At 41.7% G+C, this 22278-nt stretch overlaps 2 protein-coding genes across 8 annotated transcripts in view; both read right to left on the minus strand.

Moving 5' to 3' along the window:
- Nucleotides 1–1936: 1936 nt before the first annotated feature.
- Nucleotides 1937–9719, minus strand: ABHD10 (abhydrolase domain containing 10, depalmitoylase). Of its 3 annotated transcripts, none has more exons than XM_055702806.1 (5): nucleotides 9585–9719; nucleotides 5761–5944; nucleotides 4837–4948; nucleotides 3877–4014; nucleotides 1937–2783 (listed from the first exon to the last, which is right to left on the minus strand). In XM_055702806.1, the coding sequence occupies exons 1-5, from the start codon at nucleotides 9700–9702 to the stop codon at nucleotides 2442–2444; spliced, it is 894 nt and encodes a 297-aa protein (XP_055558781.1). In that variant the 5' UTR covers nucleotides 9703–9719; the 3' UTR covers nucleotides 1937–2441. The 3 variants fall into 3 exon arrangements, with proteins under 3 accessions (XP_055558781.1, XP_055558782.1, XP_027663009.1); XM_055702807.1 differs by having other exon boundaries at nucleotides 5761–8810; nucleotides 9585–9696; XM_027807208.2 differs by lacking the exon at nucleotides 9585–9719 and adding an exon at nucleotides 8623–8787.
- A 2532-nt stretch (nucleotides 9720–12251) lies between these two features.
- Nucleotides 12252–22278, minus strand: part of PHLDB2 (pleckstrin homology like domain family B member 2) — a 126391-nt gene continuing 116364 nt past the window's right edge. For all 5 annotated transcript variants that reach the window (XM_055702082.1, XM_055702083.1, XM_055702084.1 and 2 more), the window contains 5 exons: nucleotides 21824–21914; nucleotides 21229–21375; nucleotides 18068–18287; nucleotides 14922–15007; nucleotides 12252–14208 (listed from right to left, as the gene is read on the minus strand). In XM_055702082.1, coding sequence (XP_055558057.1) covers nucleotides 14068–14208; nucleotides 14922–15007; nucleotides 18068–18287; nucleotides 21229–21375; nucleotides 21824–21914 — 685 coding nt within the window. In that variant the 3' untranslated portion in view covers nucleotides 12252–14067. The remainder of the gene's footprint in view (nucleotides 14209–14921; nucleotides 15008–18067; nucleotides 18288–21228; nucleotides 21376–21823; nucleotides 21915–22278) is intronic.

Genomic DNA, 22278 nt, shown 5'->3' on the forward strand with positions numbered 1-22278 from the left:
CCAAACCTCCCTGGGACAAAGTTTCAGTATGCTGTGGTAGGAGCAACCGACGATGCAGCTTTATATCCTCAACAATTGCATCAACCCTGCTGTGCTGCCTTTTCCCACCTAATGTTATTACAGTAGAATAATGGGGCGGGGGGGAAGCTCCCTCCCACCATAAAAAAAACAAATCCCAACCCTGAAAACTACTTGCCCAGCTGCTCCCCTTCACATTTATTTTCAGCTATCTTGCTCTACGGCATTGTAACAAAAAGACCTTACCCATAAAATATCAATTATTTAATAAAAGCTAAGGTGAAGCTCGCTAGTTTATGCAGGCATATAAAGACTTCTCCCTGTCTGAAATATTACAGGTAAATCGAACGTTTATCAGTATAACTCCCAATTAAAAACAAAATAGCTCAAATCTTCTCCACTACTGAAATAACTTGAATAACCGTGAACAAAAAGTCTATCTATCACAAGTGGTAGCTTTGGGCCTTAATTAAAATTAATGACTTTGGAATTACTGCAGCCTGCTGTTTTCAGCTTTTCCTTCCATTAAAAGACAAAGCAATCTAAGACATGACAAAGGTGGATTAAAAAAAAATAATCACAGGTAAGCTAAGAGCAAAAAGTTTTGAAGTAACCTAATTTTGATTTGACTGTGTCTTTAAAAATCACAAAGTGTATTTTTCGGGCTTTATCAGATGTAAGTCACATGAATACGTAGAAAGATAACTGTTTAACATTAGATAAACATGAACACAGCTCAACCTTCAAGAAGTGGCTGAGTAATTTCCATAAATTATCTGAACTAATTTTTCTCAAAAGGAAAAGCTTTAGGAAGTAGTGAGTTGCATATTCATAGACAGAAAAGAGTCTACTCCATAAACAGAAATACTTTGGAAACAAGATTTCATGGAATGTTGCAATTCCTCGAACAAGTATCCTGAGCAAGACCGAGTTAGGGAACTGGTACACTTGAATTAGATGGTTTGCATTTAAACTAGAGCCACCTTTCTTTACTCTCATACCAGAATTCAAATTTTTGTGCATCACAGCTGCTTCTTTTTTTTGCTGTATCGAAGCCTAAATAAAATTGTACTTCACAGGAACTCATCTGAAATTTACGGGCTTTTTGGTTTGTTGCTGGTTTTCGGGGGGTTTTTTTGGGTAGTAGTTCGTGTTGGGTTTTTTTTAATTAAAAAACACTACCTCAGAGAAGCTCTATACAAGGTACTTCTACTGACAATGGTAACACTGAAAATTACAAACTCTGGAAATACTTTACCCCCCGGAGCTTTAGTCTTTTAAGGCAACACTCGTGATGCCATTTACTACTTAAAACAGTAAAGCCAGAAACAACTTTTGACTGATGCTTTCTATGAAGGCCAGCCTGAACCAATTCTAGCCTCTCCCCTAACTTCCACTCTCTCTTTCAACTGTATGAATGGCACCATAATTCTGGACAAACCCTAGGTAGTTTTGCAATTAAATCATTTTACTATTAAATTCTATAGATCTACATTACAAGAATTATCCAACTATCAAGTTTCATTTACAAATTTTCAGAAATTTGTTCTTCAGTTACTAGGAACTGGAAGACACCGTTCCTAGTAATCTACAGTTCTCAAGCCATAGAAGAGGCCGTGACGCCCTGTGCTGCTGTACTCCTCTCAATTTAAAGAAGTTCCTATAAAAGAGAGTCACTGTATTGATTCAGTTTCAGTTTCCACCAAGATTATATATTGTTCTCTAAATTGTAGGCCCAGAAATTATCTGTTACAAAAAGGTATCCTGCAGAAGAGGACATAAACCCTACGGATAAACATAGATAGAAGAGCTCCCCTGCATCCTTCGAGGTTAAGTTCTTCTTTATGTAGTAACCCAAGCACACCATCAGGGTGTGCCTTCCACTTTTCAATTTTAACAGTACTTAGGAACAGTATAATAATTTATCTGAAATCTGTTTATTATGCTTCATGGTATTCACTATTTCTAAGAACAATAGCTTCAGTAAACATTTGAGTTGTACTTTGCCTTGCACAGGTTGTTTCAGACATAAGATACAAGAATGTTACAGCAAAATGACAATACTGAAAAGTTGTCAAAGACACGGGAAATTGAAGGTTTACTGTACAGGCCAATAGTAACGAAAACGAATCAACGTTTCAGTACAAAAGCGTAGGAAGCTTGCAAAAAAAGGGTTAAATGAGGAAGGAGAGGTTCTGAACACAACAGCAGCACTCCTTCACATTTTGGATCATCTGGGCAAATGCAGCATTAATAAAATACCTGTATTTACGAAACAGAGGTAAGGAAACAGTAGATAAAGCTCAGTTCCTACTGTGATAGTCACAGGCCTGGCATCTTGCTATTTCTGCTACTCATTGGTTTCTACTACTCATGGAAAAGAGTCAGGTGTAGAGTTCAAGCACTTAATGCTACTCTGCAGCTTATGTTAGTGTTGCCAGCTTGTCAATTAAATCATCAACAGTATTCACAAGAAGTTTTGTATCCTCCTTCTCACTCATCCGATGTTGTCCAGTTTTGCGGAGGATGACATCCACATCTTTGCTCAAAACACGCTCTGCAACTTGCATAGAGATCTGCCAAGGGACAACATCATCCTTCATGCCATGAATAAGTCGTACGGGACAGGTTATAGGAATAGGACTATTTAGCACACAGTGATTTTCTGCTTCTCTGATAAAGTCATATGTCAAGGAGTAATATCCTTCCTCATTATGCTTGGTTGGAAACTTCCATTCACCTTTTTCTTCAATTTCTTTTTGTGCCTGTAAAAAAAAAAAAAAAAAAAAAAAAAAAGAGCAAAGGATAGACATGACCGATGTTAAAGAGTTTAGAATGCCTCAACTTATTCCTGTTTTAAATGCAGTAAAATTTCCCCAGGTGTAAAATTTCACTTTTTTCATTTTTATTAGCAGACAAGGTATATTCCGGTTTGCCTTCCAGCAGCTGAGAAGACAAATCCCCTCCCATGTCACAAAAGCTATTCTGCACATCTCTCCTGCATATTAATCCAGTTACGATTCATCAGTGAAATTAAGTTTCTGAGCCAGAATCTATCAGAAAGAAAAAGATGTACAGCCACCAAGAACAGCAGGCCTTTTTGGCTTCAATCAGTTCACTGAACCTCAAACAAGGAGAATCCTAGGAAAAAGGAATTGTCCAGTGATCGGTCTTTTCTGACTTTGCCACAACAATTGCCTAAATGCTGTACTTCCAGAATCTTACCTTAGCCTTAAGTAGTAACTACTGACACTACGAAATGCTGTAGGAAAAAAAACCAAAACAAACAAAAAGCAGGAAAATATTTTAATTATTCTAAAGTATGAGTTATTTATTGCCATATTCTTTTGTCACATTACAACACCTGATTTACTTTCCTGAAGACTGGATATTATCATCAAGAAGCAACTCGGGAGAATTCCCACCACCTAAACCTTACAGTCTTTAAAACACACTGATCTTAGAATTCCCTTTCTTCTACACACACAACCTGCCTCAGATTCATCTCGTCCAACGTCATCTCAATTACTTTAGCAGCTACTTCTCTGTTCTTGAAAGTGCAAGGACCCAATCTGAATGCAAATACAAGGTATTCAACACTGAAATCTAACGGACTGCCAACAGCAGGGATCTGACTTCACATCCTATATGCCACTAATATAAACGCATTCTAGTTAGTGTGCACCCTAGCTTCACACTAGAAGCAGAGTATTTTGCAGACTTTTAGACTGAGCTTACCTTCACCACAAACACAGAAAACTTACTAGAAGACGTGCAGGAAAAGTACAGCTTGAACAACAGTTTCTTAAACACTTGAGAGGTTTTCAGATGGCACAAAAGCCAGGCATCAACATTTACCTCAATGGAAAGCTTCTTAAAAGTTGCTACAAGATGGTCTGCTGCTACAGCTACTCCAACTAGAGCAGCTACTTTATCTGGGCGTGCTATTGCAGCGTGAAGCATCAGCCATCCACCCAAGCTAGAGCCAACCAGAATCTGAAAAGGACAGAAAATAAGATATTATTTTACAGGAAATGGCTACTTTTTTTTTTTTCTTTTACAAAGTATCAGTTTTCATTTTGTTTAACTAAAACCTTGGGCATAATCCTGCTGTCCTTACCCAGGCAGAACTGCTGTCACCTCCAGTGGAAATTTTGCCTGAGTAAGCACCATAGGATCTGGTATTTTATTATTCTTTTTGTTTGGCATGGCTGGTTATTGCTGTCTGAGACTGAAACACTGTAAACAAAATGAGAGTTGAAACAATTCAGTATCATGTGTGTATTTTATGTTTCCTTCTTAAAATAAACGCACATGGTAAATGCTCAGTGCAGTCAGAGGTCAACACAAGCAATTCATAACGATTCTTTTTTTTTTTAAAAGCCATTTTATCATCTAGAGTATCTTAACTTGTAACATTCCTGCAAATCCTCTAACTAATGCATCAGCACAGAACAGTGACACACTTTTTCAGGAAGATGGCTATGCTGCCCTCTAACAGTTCCCTGTTCCCTGTCAGGTGGACCCTCCACCATGAGGCTTTCTCAGATTCCCTGGGACGACAGACTTGCTCCGAGCAGGACACACTAACAAATGACCTCCAGGAGGTCCTATCAACCCATGTTTCCCAGATTTTGTGATCTACCAGCTTGCAAAAGTGGTCCTACGAATACAGCCTCTCCAATGATTCAGTGCGAAAGTCAGCAGGTGTCAATTGTGAAATAAAAGCTACTGTTGGCCAGAGGTATTACAGCATACTTTTGATTAATGTTCTACCTTGAGACAAAAAGCATTCTATATGTAAACATAAAATATAACCTGTGGTCCATCTGTAAGTTCATCCAGTATAGACAGAACATCTTTTCTCCACTTCCCAACTGTACACTCCTCAAATTTACCATCTGAACTTCCACATCCTGTATAGTCAAATCTGAAAAAGTAACCATCAGAATGAAAGTCACAGTACTGTCTACAGTAACACAGATGCTAACCACACAGTACCATTTAACTGAATTAAACAGGGGACAAGATAGCGTCCTGAGTAATTTCTTACTTGGTCCTGCGTATCACTAGCACCAGAAACCACACGAGAAGAGGTTTAAGCACAACATATACAATTAAGTGATGCAGCCTTCTCTTATCATTTGATATAACAATGTCCAAATTTATCACCTTATTTCCCAGAAAAAGAATTTCCCTTACAGACAAAAAAAAAAATAAATATCCAAATACTTCGGTTTTAAAGGTATTTTTCAAATGTACAAACACTCTTTCAAACACTAAACCCAAACACAAAGACTTAGAAAACTCAGCATTCAACTTAGTCTATCAAAGGAGACGACCACTAAGCATGTGCATGCTTTCCTAAACCCACAGAAGGCACTGGGTAACTTAAAAAGATTTGACAGTTAAGAAGCGCGCTTACAGTGGTAACTTAAAAAATTATAACTCCAGGTCCTTTCTTTCCTATTTTTGTGCCTGTAGCCTTAATGTGGCACTGGCTAGACTATAGCAATTTATTGGAGAATTTCCTGAATTACTTTCAGAATACCTTCTCCTCATTCACCTCAGTCTCGCTACAGACTGAAATCCTGCATCTGAAATGGAAGGACACTTCTTTGCTTGTGTACAGCACAGCATACATTCCAATCCAAATCTAAAGTTTACGTATTTCTGTTAAAGCCCCTCCCCCCAACCCCTGCCACTAGTTTCATTTTCTGAAGCATAATGCCCTGAATGTACCTGACGAAGGCATGACCTAGAGAGTTGCAGAAATCTTCAAGGGCAGTTGCTTTCTGACCATTCATATTTGAATTCAAGCCTGGAAGGAAAACAACCCCTGGATTCCTGCCTTTTAGCTTATGATAAGCAAGACTTGGTCGATCTGGTCGAGCAAGAAAGCTGACTGATGATTTCAGCCTGCAAACTAATAAAAAGAGCTATTTAGTATAAGCATCATGATAAACTCGGCAGAAATACTAATATATTATAAAACTAGGATTCAGGAAATACGGGTATATTATGTGAAAAGAAGATACTCTGGCTCAAGAGAACAGATAAAAGTATCTCCTATATTCTTTACTTCTTTAACTAGCATTGATCAATCTAAAAGAGAAAGCTGATTGTGATTCATTCTCAAATCATTAAATGCCAACCTTGTAAGGAGTTCACTGAGCAGTTAGCAAAGTGGTTGACCGAAGCCAAATGCTAGCATTTCCTACACTTCATTTGATTTCACGTGTTACACCATCGTGAATATATGTGTACTCATTTCACAGAAACAGTTAAGATTTTTTTTTATCTGCTTAGTTTAACTTTTAATTCATCCTTTTTGGGTTTTTTTCCAGACTGAATTGCAAAAAAATATAATTTGGGGACTAAAATACTCTGTGCAATGGTAAGTTTACAAGTATATAGGGTGACAAATTTTTGATGGAAATCAAAACCAAAGGAAAAACCCACATCTGCATCAAAACGCCAGATCCACAAGATCTATGATGATGTACAATGGGGAAGTTCAAAGTAGGAACAGAGAAAGAATCTTGTGACTATCTTTTTCAACATAATGAACATAAAACATTTGCATTGTTTAAACCCAAATGAAATAAATAACATCTAGCCTTTCTCATCATATTATCAACAGCTATTTAAGTTAAAGATTATTGCCAGGAACACTGAAAAAGAGGCTGATTTTAATACTGTGCAATCTTAACGTCTGTCTTTTTCTTGGGTATGAAGCACAGAAGGTAAAACACAAAATAAAGCCACATTTTCTGTAAAAACTGAGCAATACATTAAACACATCCCATTAGAAGAAACAGAGCTGACCACTGCAGAACTATGATTTTCTTACGCATCTTCAAAAAAGGCACAGATCTGCCATTACATGGTTTGGTGTATTCTCGCTGGAGAGGTTACATTATTCCAGTACTCAGATGGTTTTGTTTATCTAGAATGAAAGAGCACTTAGCAAACCTAAATGTTCTACAAATATTGAAAAAATGAAAGATCATTTAGTGCAACACCTGTGAAAGTGACCTGCAACATACTACGTGACAGAGAAGCTTCCCTACCAGCATAAAAAAAATAATTTTTGTTTTGTTTTCGTTCAAAATAACAAACCAGACATCTTTGGAAAGCAAACACTAGGTTGGAGTGTTATTCATATTAATAGCCTTAAAAAAATAAATCAGTTGGCTTCAAACATGGGAAAAAGATTAACAAAGGAAATTCTAACTAATTAATAGCTATGCTGCATCTCAACAGCTGCTACAGAATTTCATCTAAGTTTAGCAACCAATTGTACCTCTGCTGTGAGTGAGGGCAAGTGATTTGTGGAGAAGTGTTAGGGAGACTTTAATCGACTCCATTATCCCACTCAGCAAGATAATCTGTTACATGAAAGCTTGGTTGAGACGACTAAGATTTTGATACTCTTAATTCTTAAATTAGAAGATGACTGTTCCTCAACAGAAGGGTACAAAACCTATGCAACCCTAAATAATACATCAGGGCCTCCTAGTGATTAATAACTGGATCAACGCTGCAAGAACAGGCCATGACAGTATCACAGTACTTAACCGATCTGCTGCTATGACTTCTCTCGAAGCTTTCTCGCTATCAGAGAGATTACATTAAAGGGGTTTGTTTGTTTTTACACTTGTATGTACATGAGTAAATACGGATGTGTAACAGATGCAGGATGCAGCCAGTATCCAGCACTTTCCTACAGTCCAACATAAATTACACCATTTAAACTACAGATTAAAACTATTAAATCTTTCCTGAAATAATGGGACAGTTCTTTTTCCTATTGATGCATCAATTATTATAAAGGAGAATAAGTGCCGCAGTAAAGATACATTTACTCAGACGTATCCACACGATGGCTTTTGGTTTGTGTGTGTCTCTCAGTAAGGCAGTCACTTCTTCACCTGCCGGTAACAGAGGACACGCACCAAGAAGTGCTATGCTTGACAGAAAAAGAATTAGGAGGATTATTCTTCCCCTTAGCCCTGATAACCATCTCCGAAGTCACTAGTTTTCCATCCTTCAGCACTCTAGAAGTGCCCTCAACTGGTTTGACACTGGGCAGGGTTTAAACTCCAGCTACTAGACACAAACATTAAGCTATTTCACAAATTAGCATTCCGCTTTTAACAAGTTACTGTAAGTGCACCAGCGGGAATCCTAACCCGAATCATGCAAAACCCTACAGCAGCCACGCCAGCCAAGCCAAAAACAAGCTTCACTGGAATCACGCTCGCAGGCTTCCCTTTAGGCAGACAAGATCAATAACTAAGCAGCTACCTTGTAACTTGTCATCTTTTTCTTTCAGTGAAAGACCTTGGCAAGAGCAGGGAAGCACTTCTGAAAGGTGTGAGATGGTACTCAGTATTTATAAAAGTTACAGACAGAAGGAACTAGCTATAGGAAGACCACAGGACCCATGCTTGGTGCTATGGAATTCTCTTCATATCAGAATCACTGTGCAATTTTAATTGTGTTATGACCAAGCGAAACCGTGACTGAGCCCAGTGCTACATGTCAAAGCCAAAGAAATCATCCAGCCAGCTTTGGGAATGCTCCAGCACTGTGACCTACCCGCTGTCAACAGTGGCAGATGAATGCAGCTCTGGTAGATCGTGGACTCAGTATTGTCCAAACCCCGTTTGATGCAGTCACCTACACTACAGCAGTAAGAAGGCCACCAGCTCCGCTGGCTGCTTAGCCCAGTCTCACAGCACCTACCAGCACACTCAGTAACCAGCTATTCTGAGCGGAATATCACTCTAAACATAGAGAAAGAAAGAAAAAAGATCAACAAAACCCCCACTGTATTCATGGGTTTATGCAGACAAAAACCGTGCATCCTTAACGGCAAGTTTTACTCACATCTACACCGAGCAGCCTCAGACAGAAGTTCATTACCTCAACAAGAACAGCTGTCTGGCAAATTTAATGCCATGAAAAACTCAACGAGTCAGTCAAGCACTGCGTCTGAAATAGCAAGGGGGGGGACAGGCTGTTCGGGCAGAGGATCATCTCACACAAAGGTGGATGCCAGCAGAGCTTCTCAGGTGCCTGGTGACGGAGCCTCCCACGCAGGCATGTCCCACACCGGGCCCGCCGCCCCCCATTCCCTACGGCTCCTCCGAGAGCAGCAGCGGCGGCGGGAGCGTCCGGCGAGCCGGACACAGGCGGGCAGCTGCGGACGGCACAGGCCTGGGCTGCCCCGGCACCGTGCCCAGGCGCCGCACCCCCGCCTGGCAGGGGAGGCAAAGCCCGTCACAAACCGCGTCCCCCGGGAGCAGCGGGGCGTAACACCCCCACCCCCGCCCCAGGGGCCGCGCCCCAGCCCTCCCCCTTCCGAGGCGGCGCTGAGGGGCGCCGCGGGGTGCCCCCCCCGGGCGGCCGGCCCCGCCGACGGCAAACACGCGTCCCCACGGCCAGGACGCGCACGGGTGTCCCCTGCCCCCTGCCTGCCACCCCCTCACCCCCCAGGCTCGGCAGAGGAGGCGCAACGCCGAAGCGCCAGCAGACGTGACCCAGAACCATTCCCTTACCCGGCAGCCCCACAGCCGCCCTCGGCGGCGACAGCAATATCACCGTGGCCGAGGCGCGGCGGCGGCCGCCCCGCACCGAGCCCCGCACCAAGCCCCGCAGCGCGCCCGCCGCCGCCATGGCCGCTGTCCCGCCCGCCCCCGCGGCGGCCGCTCCCCCCGCGCACGCGCCGCGCCGCTTCCCGCCCCCGGCCGGGCGCGCAGGCGCCGCTGAGGGCGCGGCGGGCGGGGGGCGCCGGGGCCGCGTCCTGGGGGCGTTCGGTGGTGCGAGAAAATTCGGTGAAAACCCTAACGCGCTGTAGGCAGGAGTTACACAGGTAACAGGGACCACCGACACAGGCGCGAGCCTCAGGGCCCGCTAGAGCTGGCCCGCTCGGCACTCCAAAAGGGACAGTTAGTACAGATGGAGATGAGCTCCCCGAGAACGTAAATCAGTAGCTGATAGAAAGCTTAGAAATAACTAGATTAATAGAATATGGAAAAAGTAGAATAATTAAAACTCTCATTGTATGTACAAAGAGGAGCTTCACCGTGCGACTTTGTAAATGAGGCCCGGTCCTGGGGCCCTTTGTACTGCTAAGGTGAACCTGGGATGCTCTGTGCGCTGATCAGAAGACACCGGTATGCGAACCTCTGTGCCTTGAGATAGGAAAACTGGATCTGTCCTGTTTTTCGGTTTGGAAGAAACTCCAGACACGACTGAGTCTGCATGAAGAGTGAAGGTGAAAAGTTCAGAGCAAGGGAGACTTCTAACCCTTCATCCCCACATCCCCCACGACCACCACCAGGAGACAGTGGCCAAGCGGGAGGGAACTTATGTTAACGACTTCTTGGTAGACTAGTTATCCTAACCCAACCTATTCTCGGGCACCTACTGAGTATCTATGAATGTATACTTGAAATCACACATGCAGAAAGAAGTCGGGGCAGCAGGTGCTTTTGGAATTACCCACCCTGATGCCCACCGGTGAATTAAACATACCTGCTTTATAACCTATCCTGAGTTACAAAGTTTTAATTCCACATGTCATTGTGAGGTAGAAAACTAAAATTTTGTGAAAAACACTTAATGAGCTTTCCCTAGGTATGTGTATTCAGGGGGGGACCTTCCTTGGAGGCTTCTTTGCCAGTCAAAACCCCCGTTCCTCAGGTTGCCTGTATGTATATGGGTATAAACTGCTGTGAAGCATACATTTTGTAATATATGTATTACCTAATATAATGCATGTAATTACCTGGCCCTTACAGACGGCCAGAAGGGACGTTTCAAAACACACTGTCCTTCCTTCAGTCACCTCCCCAGCGGCGTCAGGCCTTGGCTGTTTGTGGCCTGCAGGCCCTCTGAACCGGCTCGCACCTCCTCCCCACCTCTGCTCGGCCTTGCTGTGGGTGCTGCAGCCCAAGCACGGCCATGGGCTGTGCCTTCTACGTACAGGCCGTGGCAGCCACCCAGAAAGGAAGGAAATAATGCTAAGAAAGGTCAGTGCCTGCAAAGGTAAGGTGTTTTCCTTGGCAAGCGCCAGGCCAGCACCTCTGGGAGCTGTTGGTCAAGGGGCACAGTGGCTGAGGTTTTTAAGACACAGCTTGCGTGGTTTGCAGGTGCCCGAGATCCTCCAGGGTAAGCAGGTTCTTGACTCCCATGGGGATAAGCTTGGAGATGGTGATGCGAGAAAATACAGTGAAAAACCTAGAACTGCTGCAGACAGGAGCTGCATAGATAACAGAAACATCACCATGGGAGCAAAAGCCTCACTGTCTGCGAGAGAAGGTCGGGAGCTCGGCCACTCGGCACTGCAAGAAGGGACAGTTAGTACAGGTGTAGATGAGCTCAACGAGAATGTAAATAAGGAGCCTTCTGACAGCGATGTGCTAACGGCTAAAATAAAACAAACTACTGAAGTGGTAAGACTCAAGGACACTAGGGTAAAGTAACTGCGGATCCCCCGCTTGGGGAGCGTGCGTAGTGAATTTAAAATGAACTGTAACTTTAAATTGAGGCGAGAAAGCAACTAACCAGTAATTAGGAGGTGTAGACTTTGGGTGGAACTAACCAACTTCACTGTATAAATATGTATTACGAGTAAAATTAAGTGTGTAAGTTAGGAGGAGCGATCCCCCTTGCACCCAGCACAGCAATAAACATACCTGCTTTGTAACTCTCCTCAAGCCGTAGAGTACGATTCTGCACGTCAACAGATTGTACAAGATGGGGCACACTGCCATGCTTCGTGATGATGACAGCAAACTTAGTGAAAAAAAAATCATAAAACTGCATGAGCTTCTACAATGAGCTAATGCTTCCTGTAGTTCAAGTCATGTCTAAGTCAAATATTGGGAAAACTGGGAAACCCTTAAACTTCAGCAATTTCCGTTTTGTAGGTAAACAAAAAACCTGTCTATATCCAAGGATGGTGATAAATTTTTCAAACAAGGTCATAAAAAGTGAGAAACATGTTACATTACGTACATGCAGCAAACAGACTATGCTCCTAATTTCACTGCCATCTGAAAGATGATTTTCCATAGCTCTTTTATGCGGGAACACATGGAATGGTTAGATTAAGCGTTCCTAAGAAATACAAAATTGCTTGTACAACTGGATACGACTTGTTTAAAAGACAAGCAGAAATGTCTCAAGATGGAAGCAGCAAGTGAATATTTAAGCAAGTGTATTTTTAAAAATGTTTATTGAAATGCCTTCATTGCATCATGCAGGATACAAAAATCATTATTAGAAAACCTTTATAACCATACTTAGGAGTAAAATCAAGATACATCAGGGAAAAGTAATAATTATATAAACCAAAGCAATTTATTTCTGATAGTGTTTTAAATCATTAGATTACAAGCCGTGATCTGCACAGATGATAACAATTATCTTGCAATAACAGTCCGTTCTTTCATGCTTCAAGTTGAAACTGATGTTCACCATGCTAGAGCAACCGTATCATCTGTGCATACCACAAAAAAATTCAACCTGTTCATTACAGACACTGGGTTTCAAATGTATAACAAAAATATTCTGTCAGCATACTTCTGTTCTGCTTTCTGGTTTTTTATTTGTTCCACAAAAGCTGTTTCCATCAAGAAAAAAAAAATAAAGGCTAATGTGCCCTCTTCTATTACACAAACCACATAGCACACAAGTTTTGATTACTGTAGTAGAGCCTCTTTAAAGTCATCTTATAATAGACTTCCTTGAAGTTCAGTTCAATTAAATAATTTATTTTTTTGCAAGATTACTCAAGGACTTGGAAGTGATTTTAAAATGGGAGAATACCACACCCTCGGTATTTTTGTTGTTTTAGGAATCTCAATCTAACTTGAAATTTTTAGGGGGTTTTATTCATACACGTCTTAGTGTAAACTCTTAGAACTTGCCTCTGTCTCTTTAGTCTATCTGACAGCATTATTCCGAGCAGATACGCATTTTGAAAAATAAACAACTCTGGGGCTGAAAACTTAGCTCCAAAGAATTTAGATAGGTAGAAATTTTGATGCTGGCTTCAAGGGGACCAGTGTTTGAGAGGTTTCAGTAGAGTGTTCACTTGGCACAGAGGAAGGTTAGAACCATGCTGGGATCTTACTATGTAGAAGAAAATTGCTGTAGGGTCTAGAATCAGCTCATCTTATTCAACGGGGAAGATTAAAAAAACCCTCCTTATGAGGAAGTTAATTTGTGTGTTTCCATTTGAATCCTTGTGGAAAAATGCTTCTTTATAAAGCTATCCTCTTTTTTTGTTGAGCTCCATAGATGCAGGCTTCAAACATAACAGCTGGTGTCACTGAGTGTTTGAACACACAGAATATCATAACAATTTAATTACACTAAAAGTCATCAAGAGTTTTGGCACTGTCCCCTTACAGAAGGTTAGGTATCAGTAACAATTATGAAAGCATTATGATAAGGGAGTCGTGTAACTCTTTGGCTCTGTTGTAATAGTTAACAACTAAGGCAGAACTGCATGTACCTTAGGGTTCCTTTTTTTTTTCTTCATATTTTTATAAAATACTTGACTAAAAGTTTTAAAAAGTCACCTAATCATCTACAAGTGTCAAATGCTGCATATTAAAATATATGCTTATTACTCCTTTTTGTTCCATTACTAGAATTTTTGCATACTGATGAGAACACACACATTTGTAAACTGTTTAGTATGAGTTTACGAAGACATTCTCCATAGAAGAGAATTTGTAGGAAATTGTCATCGAATCAAGATGCTGTAATTAAAATTGCCTGATTACCCATTTTGGAGCACTACAATTCTCTCAACAGCTTTAGCTCTTTCATTCCTATTAAGATGAACTAAAACAAGTAACAACTCCCCCCCCTTTTCAATGCATGTGTAAACCCCTCTCATTCTGAGGTTTCGGGTGCACATCATAAGGAGGATATTTCAGAGTATTCACTGGCTTTTCGGCTTTCACTACATATGGCTAACTTCATATGTTACGTTATTGCAGTATGCCCTATTGCCCTCTTTTACTATAACATGAAGTGGGTGTAGCCTTCTGCGCCGGTAACAATAACATCCATCCATATCCTCATGGCTTCTGGTGAAGGAGCAACCATATAGTATATCCGGTCATGAGTCTTAACACTGAAAGTGAGCAACGGGTTGGGACTCTACAATAAAACAGAAAGAAGGGTAGCAAACAATGAAATCCAAGCCATTTATTTATTTATTGGTACCAGAAGTGAAATTACTTACAGGGGGATTTACAGTAGGGTTAAGGAGAAAGATAAAATGCAAAATGCTGTACCACTGCATCCTACATCGCAAGTAGAGACGTGTTTAAAGAGTTTCTACCCACCATAAACGTGTTTTACATCATTTCCACTAGACTATTACTCAGCAGTACAGGGGTCCAAACTGTTGTTTCACGACCAAATAACCAACTCCCCTCTCCAGTGGTCAAAGCTACCTTAGCTTTCACACGTCCAGGTGCCGAGGATATATTCAGCTTGTTCCCGGCTCATTTAAATTACAGGTGAGCGGCAGGGGCTGCCGGCACCGGTTCACTCCCTCCCCGTGGCATCCAGCCATCCCTTCGTTTGCCGAAGCCACTGATTTCGGTGGGCTCGTCCCAAGACTAAGGAATTCCTCACAGACATCCCACCTGGCAGGTAGGCACTCTTACCTCTGCTGTCATCAGTATGAAAACAACCCCCGGTGCTAATTGCTGGTCTGGCTTCATCTTCCTTTCCCTCCACTTCAGTTTTTTTTCTTTCTTTCTTTCTTTATTTCTAATAATGTCAGCTCTCCCTTTGACTTTACAGCAGCTGCCATGCTTTGGGTGCTGCTATATGATATGCAAAAAACCAACATCAAAGTTTACCTTATATGCGTTCTTTAGGTGATCGTAATAGACTTCTTCAATAGCTTGAAAATATATTACACCTTTTAATTTAGTTTCGTGTTTGTCTAAAATGGAAAAGAGAGAATGACCTGAGAACTGAAACGAACACTACTTTGAGAAGGAAAAGCTTCATTTGCTCTTGCATACACGCTCAGCTGATAAGTAAATGGATTAACACTTCTGCTTGTGAAATCCCACAGAAACCTTCAAACTTCCTTACTAGTTGGTTGATTTTGTTGGAGTGTCTTCTCACTTAAGTTTTGGTCTGTCCAATGAAGACACAGCTAACGTAATCTCCCTTTCAAGGCAATGGTAAGAAGCAGACACTCGCAGAGGGTCAATTCTAAACTATTTTAGACATCTGTCTATATTATTATATATATATGTCTATATATATATGTCTATTCAGTATTAGCTACTGAATCATCAGGGCAAGGAGGATACAGACTGTGAACTTAACATCTTAACAGTCACAACCATAATGTTTCATAAGAAAAAGGAACAGGGCAGGTAGGTATCTACAGTACCCTCTGTTTTCCTGCAATGGAAGAGGAATGGGTCAATAAGCATCTGTCCTCATTTCAGCTGGGACAGAGTTAATTTTCTTCTTATTAGCTGGTGCAGTGCTGTGGTTTGGATTTAGTACGAGAACAATGTTGGTAACACGCTGATGTTTTAGTTGTTGCTAGGTAGGGCTTACTCTAAACCAAGGACTTTTCACATTTCCCAGCTCTGGCAGCGAGCAGGGGCACAAGAAGCTGGAGGGGCACAGCCAAGACAGCTGACATGAACCAGCCAAAGCGATGTTCCATACCATGGGACGGCATGCTCAGTGTGTAAACTGGGGGGTGACAGCCATGAGGGGCTGACTGCTGCTGGGGGGCTGGCTGGGTGGTGAGTGATTGTATTGTGCATCACTTGTTTCTTTTGGGTTTTATTCCTTTTTTGTTATCTGCCTTTTCATTACTATTATTATTACGATTATTTATTATTATCCTTTATTTCAATTATTAAACTGTTCTTATCTCCACTCATGGCTTTTACCTTTTTCTGACTCTCCTCCTCATCCCACTAGCAGGGAGCAAGCAAGCGACTGCGTGGTACTTAGTTGCTGGCTGGAGTTAAACCAGGAGAGCATCACGACTGCACGTGACACTGAAGGGCAAACTTCCTTCCACTCCCAGTACTTTTATTAGGGGAATATAAAATTCCTTCTGATGCCAAGTTAGTATCACCTTAACGTTGAATGGTCATGTGGAACATCTTCATCAGCCCCATCAGAGATCCTGCTATCATGTTGAACACTCATGAAACTTGGCTTACATCCTGTCAGTGGCTGCAGGCAGTTTAAAAAGCTTCATATGACGGCAAAAAGAAATCCCAGAGACCAAACAACACAGCACTGGGAATCTCCCTACCAGCCCTCAGGGGACCAGTAGAAGTACTGATGTATAACATTACGACATTATAGCACGCATTATATGAAGCTAAATGCAATCTGCGAGGTGTACAGTCTGTGCAGTCCAAGCAAACAGGGATCCACTCTCCTTTCAAGCCCCACCTGGGATCCTGGTTACTAGAGCATTTCAGGTACCCGCAAGCTCCCACCGCAATAGTCTTTGTAGAGTTCCCTGTATGCTTCAGGTCAGAAAGCGCAGATGCCTCGCTTAAGTGCACTGCACTAAACTGTCAGACTTTAGGGTAAGTTCTTTGTTCAGTACACTTGCAGAACTAAAACAATATACACATGTATTCACTTAAGAGTTCAATTACTCTGGATTTACAACATCAATATTTATTTTGGAAGTCTACTATATATTTAAAGATCTAGATGGATCCTTACTCATACAAGCAGCTGCATTTTTGTGCAGCTGGTAAAAAATTCTCATCAAACTGTTTGTTGGCCAAACTTCTTGAGACATTATGAAAAGTTTTCTTTGGTAATTAAAATTGCATTATGGCAACTATGCTACACTCAAACCCAAAACTGTTAACTATTAACATAACTTCTAAAAAAACCCCAAAACCAACCAAGCCCCAAACAATCAGTACCAGATGGGAACACTACTGTTTTCTACAGGCCTTGCTAACCAATAAGCCAGATGCGACAAACTTTTTTATTTTGTTCTTAACATTCTTCATAGTATTACTGTAAACGGGTAAGAAATATTCAGTGGGTCTGTAATGAATTAAAATATGTTTTTAAAAAAGATGGACTGAGCAATGTATAACCCTACCATCAATTTTAAGTTCCTTACAAGATGCTGGAAAGCAGTAATGTCATAAAAAGAAATGGAAATGTTTGGGTGTTTTTTGTCCTTGATGTTTTCCTCTGCTTCTCAGCAATGACCATCCCATATATGCCCCTGTCTAGCCTCTCCTGGCAATAAATATTCAGGACAGAAAGCCATTTTTCTGGCTTCCTCTGAAACTTCAAAGTCAAACCAGGCACAGCCACCAGAGAGACATACATGTTCCTAAATTCCAAATTTCTGGGTTTACTCCAAGATAACAAATTAGCATAATGCTTATAATGGATCCAGACATTGTATAACACAACTTAGGGTACAGAAACCTCTTTAGAGTATTGCATGTTGTTCATATGAAATTCCTTAAGACTCTCAAAATATGGCAAACTCAAAAAGTCTACTGCTGCATATTTAATTTCCTGAAAGACTTTTCAGCACATCAAGCAACAGGACTGCAGAAGCATTCCATTTAATTTTCATGGTAAGTATACAATTTATATAAATAATTACATAATAAATCATATCCTTGTATGAAGGGTACACGAAATCATTCTGTCATTGGGTGAAGTGTATAATATTTAAATATAAATCATGTGGAGCCATTACTCTGTGTACCAGGAGCCTGGTCATCTTCCATTTTTTTCCTCCTGCCTATCCACATCTCTCCCTTTGTCTGTTACGCTCATTTCTCTCTTACCTGGCATTAGGACTGAACACAGTAGGGAAGGGCCTGCACAAGCTCTAAGTGTACATGTAAAACACCTGATGAAATGGAAATAAGCTTTATTCGGGACTCCCTACATGTTCATAACTCAGCTGAGGCTGACTGGGAAAACAGAGGGACAGATATAACCTAGTAGTGATCTTGCAACCTACCTGCATAATAGGTAAAAGTTCTCTTGTTTCTGTCAAAAACAAACCATCGTTTTTTCCATGTTTTAATTTTTCCTCCCATTTTAATCAGAAAGCCCCGGCAGGTCTTCTCCGTGAGGGAGACATGGTAACAGGTCTCGATGTTGTGACCAGCTGTTTCAATGTGGCTCCGTAGGTCAAAGTCTTCCTTTCTAATGGGCAAGTAGCGGGTCAAGGGGCGGGCCTGAAGTAAAGAAAAGAAAATCAGATTATTTTTAACACAAGTCTTAAACTTTTTCTTCAGTCTTGCCACTGCAAGGACCTAACTGCAAACTGCCCATACATTCTAAGAACGAACGTGAGAAAAATAAGAGCTTTTGCTGCAGCCCTGATTTTCTTTAAAAGAAAAACCCTTAAAACTTGTAACTTTACAAAGTGTTGAATAACTTTATAAAAGCCAGATTAGAGCATAGGAGTTTCTTGAAATCATCACTTGATAAGCTGGTAAAACAGGGGCCACAGCACAGAAAGGTTGTTTGAGAATTAAAATATTAATTAAATGTAACGGTGTGTTGCTGCTTTAGATGAAGTGTAAAAACTTCATTTGCCTGATGTTGCAAGGACATGGACCTGTTGGAGCGAGTCCAGAGGAGGCCACAAAGATGCTGAGGGGGCTGGAGCCCCCCTGCTGTGGGGACAGGCTGGGAGAGCTGGGGTTGCTCAGCCTGGAGAAGGCTCCGGGGGGACCTTAGAGCAGCTTCCAGCACCCAACGGGGCCAACAAGAAAGCTGGGGAGAGGCTTATACAAGGGCATGTCGTGACAGGACAAAGGGGAACGGCTTTAAACTGACAGAGGGGAGACTTAGATTAGATATTGGGAGGAAATTCTTTACTGTGAGGGTGACAGGACACTGGCACAGGCTGCCCAGAGCAGCTGTGGGTGCCCCATCCCTGGCAGTGCCCAAGGCCAGGCTGGACGGGGCTGGGAGCAGCCGGGGCTGGGGGAAGGGGTCCCTGCCCGTGGCAGGGGTTGGAATGAGATGGGGTTTAAGGTCCCTCCCAACCCAAACCATTCTGTGACCCTACGTTAAGCAAACCCTTTACTTCTCTGGGCTACTCGCTACACATATCTCACCCATTAAGATTTTACTGCTACAGTTATTTTCATGCAAAGTATAATATAAACAGTAAGAGCATGCTACACAGACAGAACTAATCAGGAGAGTGAACTATAATTGCTAGTTAGTTTCATAGGAACTGCTCTGAACAGAACAGAATTCTAGTCTTCTGACCAAATCAAACGTGGTAGCCAGCTCGCAGCCAGCCGCACAGCGCGCTGCAGCACACCCTCTGCACGGGGCAGCGAAGCAGCACAGCCAACAGCCCCTCGCTCCTGGGTGCGGAACCAGACTGCATCGAGCCTGGGTAGTGTCAGCTGGGAGACGGAGCAGGAGGCAGCGACTGGGGACCTCTGCCAGCCGAGCGAGTGAGTATGCTTGTTCTCTGTGCCGGAAGGGTCCACGCACATCCCTCACCCCCTCGTCTGAAGCACAGAAGACGAGTCTCCCAAGGCTCCTGCTGCAGTCGAAGGCTGCATCGCTGGGTGATTCAGAACAGCTGAATTTAGGTGCTTTGAATGACCCAGGAAAGGAGCATCTCCCTCTCCCCCTGCTGACTCCAGAGAAGTCAGTGACGCGGAGAACCTCATCAACCCCTGCTCCATGCCTAAAGTTAGCCTGTGAAATCCCACTGGGAGTCACAAATCGAAGGGACTTTCCCTCACTGCATTCTCAGGAACCTCTTGGCACAGTGGGAGCTGTATTGCTCGCAAGAACTCTTAGCACCCTTCTAAAATTACGCAGTCCCGTATGATACAAGCTGGCACCAGCTTTGCCAAGTGCAAGGTGTAGTTCCTTCCCCCAGTTTACATTTCTGAATGTCAGGAAGTGCTACAAACCAATTAAAAATTAGGTTTCACTATACAAAGGAAAGAAAAAAGTTCACCAAAAATTCATTATTTTTGACAGATACGTTTTGTCTTCTTGCCAATTCCATCTCTCTGCCAAATTTGCCAATTAGCAGTAACTGATAGGGCATTCTATTACAACACATGCAGCTCCAGTTTGTGATGAAGATATGAGCATTGTATCATTGCTTACACCGTACTTGAGTTCTTAGAAAAAATGAAAGCATTCAGGTAAAATACATGTAAAATTTAACATTTCGTAATTACATTGTATATGTAAAAACAAAGGAATGGATATGTTTAACCAGAAACAGTTTAAACTTCCTCTGGGGTTGCCCTATTGTTCTGATTTGGTGTTATCAATTAGAAAGGTAAGTTTTTTAGGAATGTTCATAAAAACATATAATAGTAGCTCATGAAAAATTAGCAAAGGTAGCACAGATAAAAGCAGAAAGATATTCAAATATGATATGGAATCTTCTGCACTCAGATACATACATGAAGATGGAGACACTGTCTTGCTATACTATACTAATGATAAAATGACTGCCTAGTCTGTTTGCTGTACCGTATAGATCTTACCTATTTATTCCACCACAAATACTAAGACCTCTAAGCCTAAAGAAAGCTCAAGATACATTTAAATCCTAACAAGAAGCAAGATGTAGTAGGTAACACTTTTAAAAAAATAATGTTTCTCGTGTTGTCTAGTCCCAGTAACATTAGAAAAAATACTATTTCCTCTCTGCAGTAGACGTGGAAAAAAAACCTGGAAAAGCTTCTTAATCTGTTTTCAGTCAGATGTTTGGAAGAGACAATTCACATTCCAAGATGTTTTATGTATTGAAAGAAAGAAAAAACCACAAACCACCAATGGTGTACAAAATTAACACACTTAGAAATTTCTGTTGTTTGGGCTAAAAAATTCTGCTCTGCCCATACTAACAAACCTTTTAGGATTAATATTTGTAGCTGAGATATAAGATGTTAAATAGATACCTATGCTATTATTTAACTTTAAATGAATACCTGGGCATCTATCTAAGGCTCCAGGAGCCCAAACATACCTTTAGCAGCACAGTTACACCTCAGAAATATTAACTCCATCTATTCAACCAAAAGCAGGTCTGTTTACCATTGGCAGAAACACACTTAGTCGCTTCTGTATATCAAGGGAAAGTCTTGCACTTAAAAAACATTTCACGTCAACATATCTCACCTGTGCTCTTTGTTTCTCACGTATTTTGACTTCCTTTTCAATTAATTTTTGCCTCTGGCTAGTTTCTTCTTCCAATCTTTTCTCCAGTTGCTCTCTGCGGCGCTTCTCTTCTTCCAGAGCTCGTTTTTTAGCTTCCATCTCCCGTTCCTAAATACCACAGCACATGCAGAACTTCAATTATATGTGAAACTATAGTTGGCAATGTCATTTCTAAGCTAGTATTAAATCCCTTTTTGCCTCTTAAGCAGTCAGAAATATGTATCCAGCAAAGGGGACCGAGAATTGGAATCAGAATTGCAAACACTACCGCTCTACAACTAAAGAAGGTTCTTCCTAAGCAGCTCTCCCAGCAGGTGTAGGAGCAATGCTGACCTAGCTGCTGGTGGCAATTTGCTACCAGCTCACCCAGAGACAGCAGCTATTGCCTAGGGGGTCAAAGATACAGTGTGAGGGTGAAACCAGACTAAACTAAGGGGGCAGAGGTAATTTTTTAAGTGTCTACTAGGTGTAAACTATTTAGGGTCCAGTGTTGTGTTTAGGAGGGTATTACCTAACTAACAAGCCCACTCAATTTTACTCATAAAATTATGCTCACCCTGGTCTCGAGCAGCCTAGTCTTTTCAGCATGTGCTTGTTTCAGAAGTCTCTCCATCTCTTCTATTCTTGCAACATTTGAAGTGCTAGCACTGCACAAAAAAGGTCAAGAGTTATTTAAAAGAATATTTAGTATTTAAAGACGTATTTTACAGTCCAACGTTAGACAGCTTAAGAATGGAGTTGATACTGTTCTATCCAATTCAGTACACCAGGCACTAACAAAAAATGATGGATGAAGTATATGGTACACCCCCATGGTACGCATTCCCCATGCATACTTAGGAAAAAATCCAGACTCAAGTGCCTAATAATGCATCTCATCAGCTCCCTGTGATCTGTCATCTTCTCCCAGATAACAAACGATGGATGGAGGTGGTCACCATGTCCCAACAACACGCCACGGACCCTCAGAGCTGGCATTAGCAGCCATCTGAATATACCAGTGTTTCTGGC

This window comes from Falco cherrug, chromosome 2 (assembly GCF_023634085.1).
Source record: "Falco cherrug isolate bFalChe1 chromosome 2, bFalChe1.pri, whole genome shotgun sequence".
Classification (NCBI taxonomy): domain Eukaryota; kingdom Metazoa; phylum Chordata; class Aves; order Falconiformes; family Falconidae; genus Falco; species Falco cherrug.

Bases quoted from the DNA above. Each gene is read 5' to 3' on its own strand.
- ABHD10 (XM_055702806.1), bottom strand. From the start codon at position 9,702: ATGGCGGCGGCGGGCGCGCTGCGGGGCTTGGTGCGGGGCTCGGTGCGG. The intron at 5,945-9,584 runs GTAAGGGAATGG...TCTTTTTATTAG, and splicing joins GGCGGCTGTGGGGCTGCCGG to TTTGCAGGCTGAAATCATCA. The intron at 2,784-3,876 runs GTAAATGTTGAT...TTTTTTTTACAG, and splicing joins TTAAGAAGCTTTCCATTGAG to GCACAAAAAGAAATTGAAGA.